This window comes from Anolis carolinensis, unplaced genomic scaffold (genome assembly GCF_035594765.1).
Source record: "Anolis carolinensis isolate JA03-04 unplaced genomic scaffold, rAnoCar3.1.pri scaffold_14, whole genome shotgun sequence".
NCBI classification, from domain to species: domain Eukaryota; kingdom Metazoa; phylum Chordata; class Lepidosauria; order Squamata; family Dactyloidae; genus Anolis; species Anolis carolinensis.
Window position 1 is genome coordinate 7,882,790 of NW_026943825.1, and position 10,172 is coordinate 7,892,961.

At 42.9% G+C, this 10,172-nt stretch overlaps 2 protein-coding genes across 4 annotated transcripts; one reads left to right on the top strand and one right to left on the bottom strand.

Annotated features, from left to right (window-relative positions):
- On the bottom strand, positions 1-2,237 carry LOC103281911 (ubiquinol-cytochrome-c reductase complex assembly factor 3). The gene is made up of 2 exons (XM_008124278.3): positions 2,053-2,237; positions 1-361 (listed from the first exon to the last, which is right to left on the bottom strand). The coding sequence occupies exons 1-2, from the start codon at positions 2,170-2,172 to the stop codon at positions 230-232; spliced, it is 252 nt and encodes an 83-aa protein (XP_008122485.1). The 5' UTR covers positions 2,173-2,237; the 3' UTR covers positions 1-229.
- A 2,758-nt stretch (positions 2,238-4,995) lies between these two features.
- Positions 4,996-9,577, top strand: LOC134294278 (uncharacterized). Of its 3 annotated transcripts, XM_062964812.1 has the most exons (5): positions 4,998-5,372; positions 5,628-5,727; positions 6,644-6,834; positions 8,031-8,406; positions 8,963-9,577. In XM_062964812.1, exons 3-5 carry the CDS (start codon positions 6,655-6,657, stop codon positions 9,004-9,006), a joined length of 600 nt encoding a protein of 199 aa, XP_062820882.1. In that variant the 5' UTR covers positions 4,998-5,372; positions 5,628-5,727; positions 6,644-6,654; the 3' UTR covers positions 9,007-9,577. The 3 variants fall into 3 exon arrangements, with proteins under 3 accessions (XP_062820883.1, XP_062820882.1, XP_062820881.1); XM_062964813.1 differs by lacking the exon at positions 5,628-5,727 and having other exon boundaries at positions 4,996-5,372; XM_062964811.1 differs by lacking the exon at positions 4,998-5,372 and having other exon boundaries at positions 5,382-5,727.
- The last annotated feature ends 595 nt before the right edge of the window (positions 9,578-10,172 follow it).

A 10,172-nucleotide genomic window follows, 5' to 3' on the forward strand; every position in this document is an offset into this window, starting at 1 on the left:
TAGTATTCAGTCGTATTTTAATCACTCGTTGTTTTACACATAGCCTTAGCAACACGCACAGGCGCATTACAATATAAAATCAAATCAACGGCATGACTTTCTCCGCTAGCGCCAGAGCCGAATCGCGCGACGTCAGGGTGCGTAGTGAGCTCTGGCTGTTAGCCCCAGCTTCTGCCAAACCTAGCATTACATAGAGATCTTTTCAAAGTCCGAGGCGAGATCGGAGGTCCTACTTGACCCATGGCCACTGTTTCTTGGCCACGTTCTCGTCGGTCTCGGCGGCCTCTTTGATGACGGCCATCACAAGCGCGTTGCGTTGCTGCCTCTCCGTCCGCTGCTCAGGACTCGATCCCGGGTGATCCTACAGACGGGAAGGGAAAGGCAACAACACACCATATATACTTGAGTATAAGCCGACCCGAATATAAGCCGGGGTACCTAATTTTACCACAAAAAAACTGGGAAAACATTGACTCAGGTATAAGCCGAGGGTGGTAAATTTCAGAAATAAAAATAGATACCAATAAAATTACATTAATTGAGGCATCAGTAGGTTAAATGTTTTTGAATATTTACATCAAACTAAAATTTAAGATAAGACTGTCCGACTCTGATCCAATCATTATTCTCATCTTCTTCAATGTCAATGTGCTTATGTCTCCTTTTCATAATAATAGAGAAAAATAATACATGCAATAATAATAATAATAAATACAGGAAAATAATAATGTAATAATAATAATAAATACAGGAAAATAATACAAATACAGTAGAGTCTCACTTATCCAAGCTAAACGGGCCGGCAGAAGCTTGGATAAGCGAATATCTTGGATAATAAGGAGGGATTAAGGAAAAGCCTATTAAACATCAAATTAAGTTATGATTTTACAAATCAAACACCAAAACATCATGTTATACAACAAATTTGATAGAAAAAGTAGTTCAATATGCAGTAATGTTATGTTGTAATTACTGTATTTACGAATTTAGCACCAAAATATCATGATATATTGAAAACATTGACTACAAAAATGGCTTGGATAAGCGAGGCTTGGATAAGTGAGACTCTACTGTAGTAATAAATAGTAAAATAAATGCAATAATAATAAGATCAGAGTGAAATAATGAATGTATTATTATTAATAATAAAAATAGAGTAAAATAAATGTAATAGTAGCAACAATAATAGAGAAAAATATTAAAATATTAAAATATATTAAAAATATGCAGTAATGATATGTAGTAATTACTGTATTTATGAATTAAGCACCAAAATATCATGATGTATTGAAAACATTGACTACAAAAATGCGTTGGATAATCCAGGACGTTGGATAAGCGAGGCTTGGATAAGTGAGACTCCTACTGTAATAATAAGATCAGAGTGAAATAATAAATGTATTGATAATAGTAATAAAAATAGAAGAAAATAAATGTAATAGTAGCAACAATAATAGAGAAAAATAATAAATGTAATCATACTAATAACAATAGAGAAAAATAATAAATGTAATCATACCAATAATAATAGAGAAAAATAATAAATGTACCATATATTCTCGAGTATAAGCTGACCCAAATATAAGCCAACCAGGACCCTCACCCGAGTATAAGCCAAGGGGAGCTTTTTCAGTCTTAAAAAAGGGCTGAAAAACTAGGCTTATACTCGAGTATATACAGTAACTTTAATAATAATAATAATAATAATAATAATATCTCACTCTTTTCCTATTAAGAATGCCCATTTGTTCCTTAGGTCCTTACTGTAGCTTGACCCCACTTTTTTAAAAAAATCATTTTTATTAAAGAATATTTAATAAAATATTCTTTAATAAAATAAAATATCCCATATTGGCATCATGGGAGTTGTAGTTTTACAACTAGTTTTACAATGTAGCTTCCATATTTTTGGAAGAGAGGGAATATTGTAGCTCCACATTTTTTTTAGCCCAGGTTATTTCATTGCACTGGAACCTACAACTCCCAGGTTCCCATCGCCCTAGCGCGCGATGGAAGTGCGTTAATTCCACCGTGCAGACGCGCACCACTCACCTTGGCCATCTCCTTCCTGCGGGTTTCGTCCGGAGCCACGGCGAACCAGAGCCCGACCCCCAAGCCTGTCCACCCCACCACGGCCAGCAGCCCCTTGGCCACACGATACGCCGTCCCCATGGGAAGAAAACGAGTCAGAAGCCCGGGGGGAAGAGAAAAAGTGCGACACCAGCCCAGGAAGAGCGTGCGGTCCCTTTAAATATAAATGCAATTCCCTTTTGCGCCTATACACAGTCCGGCCAGCGGGGGTCGCTGTTTGTTAACTTGTTTTCATGGCTCATTCTGATTCAAGGTTTCCAGCAAGAATTTTTTAAGCTATGTATGCTAATTAATAATTATTTATCTAATTATTTTATCTATGTATCCCAATTTTTTAAAAAAATATACTCTGGAAGACAGTAGGACTCTATGGTTCAGAGTCCCTTGGGGCCAAGTTCGACTCGGTTTTCAACAGAGGATGGATGGCCATCTGTCAGGAGTGCTTTGATTGTGGATTCCTGCTTAGCAAAATGGGATTTGAACTCTAGGATTCATTATTATTATTATTATTATTATTATTAATAATAATAATAATATGATAATAATAATAATAATAATAAATTATTATAATTATGATGACAATGGAGTCTTATTCTCTGAACGTTTCGAAGCAGGGGCTGGATGGCCATCTGTCGGGAGTGCTTTGATTGTGGATTCCTACTTGGCAAAATGGGATTTGAACTCTAGGATTCATTATTATTATTATTATTATTAATATAATAATAATAATATATTATTAATATAATAATAAGATAATAATAATAATAATAGATAATTATAATTATGATGACAATGGAGTCTTATTCTCTGGATGTTTTGAAGCAGGGGCTGGATGGCCATCTGTCGGGAGTGCTCTGATGGTGTTTTCCATGATAACAGAATGGGGTTGGACTGGATGGCCCTTGGGGTCTCTTCCAACTCTAGGACTCAATAATAATTTTTGATGATGATGATGATGATGGAGTATCCTTCTGTGGGGAGGCTGGATGGCCATCTGTTGGGAGGGCTTTGATTGTGGATTCCTGCTTGGCAAAATGGGATTTGAACTCTAGGATTCATTATTATTATTATTATTATTATTATTATTATTATTATTATTATTATTAATAATAATAATAATAATAGATTATTATTATTATGATGACAATGGAGTCTTATTCTCTGGATGTTTTGAAGCAGGGACTGGATGGCCATCTGCTGGGAGTGCTTTGATTGTGGATTCCTGCTTGGCAGAATGGGATTTGAACTCTAGGATTCAATATTATTATTAATAATAATTATAATAGATAATTATAATTATGATGATGATGGAATCTTATTCTCTGGATGTTTTGAAGCAGGGGCTGGATGGCCATCTGTCGGGAGTGCTCTGATGGTGTCTCCCATGATAACAGAATGGGGTTGGACTGGATGGCCCTTGGGGTCTCTTCCAACTCTAGGACTCAATAATAATTTTTGATGATGATGATGATGATGATGATGATGATGATGATGATGATGATGATGATGGAGTCTCCTTCTGTGGAGAGGCTGGATGGCCATCTGTTGGGAGTGCTTTGATTGTGGATTCCTGCTTGGCAGAATGGGATTGGAACTCTAGGATTCAATATTATTACAATAGAGTCTCACTTACCCAACGTTCTGGATTATCCAAGGCGTTTTTGTAGTCAATGTTTTCAATATATCGTGATATTTTGGTGCTGAATTCGTAAATACAGTAATTACAACAAAACATTACTGCGTATTGAACTACTTTTTCTGTCAAATTGGTTGTACAACATGATGTTTTGGTGCTTAATTTGTAAAATCATAACCTAATTTGATGTTTAATAGGCTTTTTCTTAATCCCTCCTTATTATCCAAGATATTTGCCTATTCAAGGTTCTGCCGGCCCATTTAGCTTGGATAAGCGAGACTCTACTAAGTTTGGAACTTTGTAGGTACCTTGAAATGTGTTTTTAATATGTGATGTTTAATGGATATATTTTGAGCATATGTTGATGTATATAATAATTTCAGACCACCAGAAGACGGTGATAGTATTGTAAAGTGTATTGTACAAAACCCATTCGACATTGTTTGTAATTACTGTGAATTCGAACAGTATAACTTGTCTTATATTGTTTACTGAACTTGTTTATTTTCTATTTCGTATATAAGTGGGCTATTTGTGTTGAGTTTAGATATGCTAGATTTCGTATCACAAAATCACAACCCAAACACTTCCCAAGTGTCTAGGACTGTGTGATGTATTTTTGGATGATGCATGCAGATCTCAGTCGGGTGGCCTTTTGCAGTTGGCAGATCGTAATTTTGTCAATGTCTATTGTTTCCAAATGCCGGCTGAGATCTTTTGGCACGGCACCCAGTGTGCCCATCACCACCGGGACCACCTGCACTGGTTTCTGCCAGAGTCTTTGAAGTTCAATCTTGAGGTCCTGAGAGCGGCTGAGTTTTTCCTGTTGTTTTTCGTCAATGCGACTGTCACCTGGGATGGCGACATCAATGATCCAAACCTTTTTCTTTTCCACAACTGTGATGTCTGGTGTGTTGTGTTCCAGAACTTTGTCAGTCTGGATTCGGAAGTCCTACAGTATCTTTGCGTGCTCATTTTCCAATACTTTTGCAGGTTTGTGATCCCACCAGTTCTTTGCTGATGGGAGGTGGTACTTGAGGCATAAGTTCCAATGAATCCTTTGGGCCACATAGTTGTGCTTCTGTTTGTAGTCTGTCTGTGCGATTTTCTTACAGCAGCTGAGGATATGATCCATGGTTTCGTTGGTTTCCTTGCACAGTCTGCATTTTGGGTCATCAGCTGATTTTTTGATCTTGGCCTTGATTGCCTTTGTCTTGATGTCTTGTTCCTGGGCTGCAAGGATCAGGCCTTCTGTCTCCTTCTTCAGGGTCCCATTCGTGAGCCAGAGCCAGGTCTTCTCCTTGTCAGCTTTTCCTTCAATTTTGTCAAGGAACTTTCCATGCAATGTTTTGTTGTGCCAGCTGTCAGCTCTAGTTTGTAGTGCAGTTTTCTTGTAGTGGTTTTTTGTCTGCTGTGCTTTGAGGATTATTATTATTATTATAATCTTGGATCATGATGGATGGGGTTGGACTGGATGACCCTGGGGTCTCTTCTGCCAATAGGATCCTGGGGATGCTGGCTGCTCATCCCAGTCAAAAGTCTCACCTGCTGAGGACAATCACCGGGCGGATGAGAGCTGCCTGGCAACCTGAAGCCGCCTTAATGGGGCCGATCCCCTCCCTGGCGTGACCCCGTCCCGCTGGCGGTAAGTCCCCGCTCTGGACTTAAGGCAGATGCGCAGGCCGGGAGCAAATCCGGTGGCAATCCCCTCCTTGCGCCCTGAGCTCATTAGCCCACGGCAATGTCCCTCTCTCGGCATTTTCCGTGAGCTCAGAGGGCGCAGATTAACAGCGGAAGAGGCCCGAGCACAACCTGCGTTCACCTCTCCCCGGTGGGTGCGGACCCTCCTCCTGCCCCCTGACCCCCTTCCTCCTTTCCTTCCCTTGACATGTATGGACAGCCTTCCTCAGGGTGGTCCTCTCCGTCCCAGTATCCCCGGGAAGAGAGGAAGGATGAGCCCTGGGTGCTGGGAGAGGAGCCACCAAGACCTGCCGGGAAAGGTGAGTCGGCGGTGGGTTCCCCTGGGTTCACTTGTTGAAGACCCTGTAGATCGGGCACATGTGAGTTGTTGTCTTGTGTCATGTTTTCATTGTCTCTTGGATCCTAGTGACTAGATTAGTGCTCAACCTGGGGGTCGGGACCCCTGGGGTGGTTTCAGAGGGGTCGTCAACACCAGAAAATACATATTTCCAATGGTCTCAGGAACCAGCGTAGTGTCCTCGTTGGCTCTGTTGCTGATGGGAGTTGGAGCCCAGTGACTAGACTAGTTCTCAACCTGGGGGTCGGGACCCCTGGGGTGGTTTCAGAGGGGTCGCCACCAGAAAATACATATTTCCGATGGTCTCAGGAACCCGCGTAGTGTCCTTATTGGCTCTGTTGCTGATGGGAGTTGGAGTCCAGTGTCTAGACTAGTTCTCAACCTGGGGGTCGGGACCCCTGGGGTGGTTACAGAGGGGTCACCAAAGACCACCAGAAAATACATATTTCCAATGGTCTCAGGAACCCGCATAGTATCCTCATTGGCTCTGTTTCTAATGGGAGTTGGAGCCCAGTGACTAGACTAGTTCTCAACCTGGGGGTTGGGACCCCTGGGTGTTTTCAGAGGGGTCGCCAAAAACCACCAGAAAATACATATTTCCAATGGTCTCAGGAACCTGCATAGTGTCATCATTGGCTCTGTTGCTGATGGGAGTTGGAGCCTAGTGACTAGACTAGCTCTCAACCTGGGGGTCGGGACCCCTGGGTGTTTTCAGAGGGGTCGCCAAAAACCACCAGAAAATACATATTTCCAATGGTCTCAGGAACCTGCATAGTGTCCTCGTTGGCTCTGTTGCTGATGGGAGTTGGAGTCCAGTGACTAGGCTAGTTCTCAACCTGGGGGTCGGGACATTGAAACGGTTGTCTTGCCATGCACAGAAGTGACCGAGATGATGGGGGGCTGCGAGGGTCCCCCCGGCCCCCCGGAGGTGTGCGCCACATGTCTGGTGACCCCGCCGAATCTGGATCCGGCCGCGCGGGAAGAAGGAGGCCCGAACGTGGACCAGGAGATGCAATGGGTCTCGACCAGGATGGAGAGCCATCTGGATGCCCCTCCTCTCAACACCCAGGTGAGATCAAGGACCGGCTAAAGCGGATGTTTTCGTCTTTGGTGCCAAGTTGTTTTGAGCTTGGCTGTCTCGCGGAACGTAGCTCATAATGCACATGAATGTTGTAGAGAGGCTGGATGGCCATCTGTCGGGAGTGCTTTGATGGTGTCTTCCTGCCAGTCAGGTGGCCCTTGGGGTCTTGTCCAACTCTGGGAATCTATTATAATACAGTAGTAGTATTTTTGGTGATGATGATGATGATGATGATGATGATTTTGATGGAGTCCCCTTCTCTAGAGAGGCTGGATGGCCATCTGTCGGGAGTGCTTTGATGGTGTCTTCCTGCTAGGCAGGTGGCCCTTGGGGAAGACCCAACTCTGGGATCCTATTGTAATACAGTAGTCGTATTTTTGGAGATGATGATGATTTTGATGGAGTCCCCTTCTCTAGAGAGGCTGGATGGCCATCTGCCGGGAGTGCTTCGGTGGTGTCTTCCTGCCTGGCAGAATGGGATTAAGCAGGGTGGCACTTGGGGTCTCTTTGAAATGTAGGATTCTATAATAATAATAATAATAATAATAATAATAATAATAATAATAATAATAATATGATGATGATAATGATAATAATAATAATAATAATAATGATAATTATTAATAATAATAATAATAATAATAATAATAATAATAACAATAAGCAGGGTGGCACGCAAATATTTTTTGCTTATGCTTGAAATCCAGCATATATCTTGTTTGCTGTGTCATAAAATAAAATAATAATAATAAATAATAATGACAATAATTAATAATAATAATTAATAGTAATGATAACAATGATAATAATAAATAATAATAATGATGATAATTAAAAATAATAATTAATAATAATGATAATAATAATAATAAGCAGGGGGGCACCAAAATACTGTTTGCTTACGCTTGAAATCCACCATTTCTATTTTGTTTGCTGTGTCATAAAATAAAATAATATTAATAAAGAATAATAATGATAATAATTAATAATAATAATTAATAGTAATGATAATAATGATAATAATTAATAATTAATTATAATAATGATAATGATAATAATAATAATAATAATAATAATAATAATAATAATAATAAGCAGGGGGCATCAAAATCCTGTTTGCTTACGCTTGAAAGTTACCCAGGGCCGGCCCTGACTCCAAGCATGTCTCTTTCTTCTTCTTCCAGCCATTCCCGACGCCAACGCAGGGCCAAAGCTACGGGCCGTTCCCCTTTGGGAGCCTGGGCCTCTGCGAGGAGGGTTTCGCCAGCGAGGAGATGCCGACGGTCCCCGCCGAACCATCCTGCGAGGACATGTGCGTCCGAGAGTCTGCCGAGAGGTGCTGTGGGTGGCCCTACGAGGAGGCCTGCAAAATGCTGCCGGAGAGGCCCCTCGAGGAGCCGTGGCCCGGGAAGGTCCGCCTGCCCTCGATCGTGGTGGAGCCCACCGAGAGGGAGGAGGTGGAAAGCGGGGAGCTCCGGTGGCCCCCCGAAAACTTCTTGTTCCTGGACGAGGAGGAGCAGGACGAACTCTTCGACAGAGAGGAGGAATCCCTGGAAACGGGTGAGTCGGGGCGGGCAGAAACATTAGAATCATTACAATCATGAGGCAGAGAGTTCCACTGTTGAACAGCTCTCACAGTGAGGAAGTTCTTCCTCATGTTCAGCCTCTGCCACACTCCGAGGCAGAGAGTTCCACTGCTGAACAGCTCTGTCTCACAGTCAGGAAGTTCTTCCTCGTGTTCGGGTGGAATCTCCTTTCTTTCCTGTAGTTTGAAGCCATTGGCAGGAAGCAGCCAGGCTTTGAAGCTGCGAGGCTATTCAATGCTAATCAAGCTGCCTCCAACAGACAAGAGTTTGTTCTTTCTCCCACCCTGGAAATATATAAACCCCACTTGCCTAGTTTCCAACAGACCTCACAACCTCTGAGGGTGCTTGCCATAGATGCGGGCGAAACGTCAGGAGAGAATGCTTCGGGAACATGGCCAACATCCAAAAACAAAGGTTGCCTTTTTCAAATAACCCAGGCATCGCCGGGTACCCAAGCTAATAATAATAATAATAATAATAGTCGTCTCCTCAATAATAATAATAATAATAATCACCTCCTTTCCTTTCAGGGTTGTCCTCTTTCGACAGTGATGTGGAGGAAGTGCTTTTGTGACGCCACTGGTTCGGGAACAGACAGACAGGCCGGGTGCGAGACGCATCCGCAATGCAACATATATCGGAACTGTAGAGATTTAAACCAGAACTGGGTCTCTTTTGGGCATCGGGTGGCAAATGTTATATTTATTATTTGTATGTATAATGCATCATTGAATTTTGCCATAGTCTGTAAGCCGCTCTGATTCCCCTTCGGGATGAGAAGAGCGGGGTATAAATATAGCAAATAAAAATAAAAATTGACATCTATACTTACAAAGTGTTCTGTTTCTAATTAACGTTGAGCCATTTAGGCTTATACTCGCAGGAGAATAAAACTGGAATGCAGAGTAACATTGATTGGAAGCGGAACACTTTGTAAGTATAGACCCAATACCTTTTCGATATATATTATTTTATGTTTATCCACACTGTGTTTAGTGTACCAAGAGAACAACTTGTCAGCCACGCTATGTTCCCAATAGGTTCCACAATATCTATGGAAGACGATAATGTTCATGGGTGTGACTTGTAACCATTTATCTGACATTTCTATTCATTTATTGTACATAATACAATGTTTAATGTTATCTAGTACACTATTATTCTTCCATTAGTGCACCCTGGTGGGTGCTGCAGCGATCCAGGGGGGCGGTGATGGGACCTATTAGGACACGGGGGCGGGGCCAGGGGAGGGGCGGGGCCTCTTCTCAAGAGAGCAAGACAGGGCTGAGCACCTGAGGCGCCTGTTAGGACAGAGGGGGTGGAGCTAGAGGAGTGGGCGTGGCTTCTTCCCAAGAGCCTGAGCTAGGGCTGAGCCTCTATATCTCTCCCGAGAGGCCTTTTAGGACTAAAGGGCGGGGCTAGGGGTGGGGGCGGGGCCTCTTCCCAAGAGCATGAGACAGGGCTGAGCCTCTATACTTCTTCTGAGAGGCCTTTTAGGACTAAAGGGCGGGGCTAGGGGTGGGGGCGGGGCCTCTTCCCAAGATCTTGAGACAGGCCTGAGCCTCTATCTCTCTCCTGAGAGGGCTTTCCAGACTAAAGGGCGGGGCTAGGGGTGGGGGCGGGGCCTCTTCCCAAGAGCATGAGACAGGGCTGAGCCTCTATACCTCTCCTGAGAGGCCTTTTAGGACTAAAGGGCGGGGCTAGGGGAGGGGGCGGGGCCTCTTCCCAAGAGCATGAGAC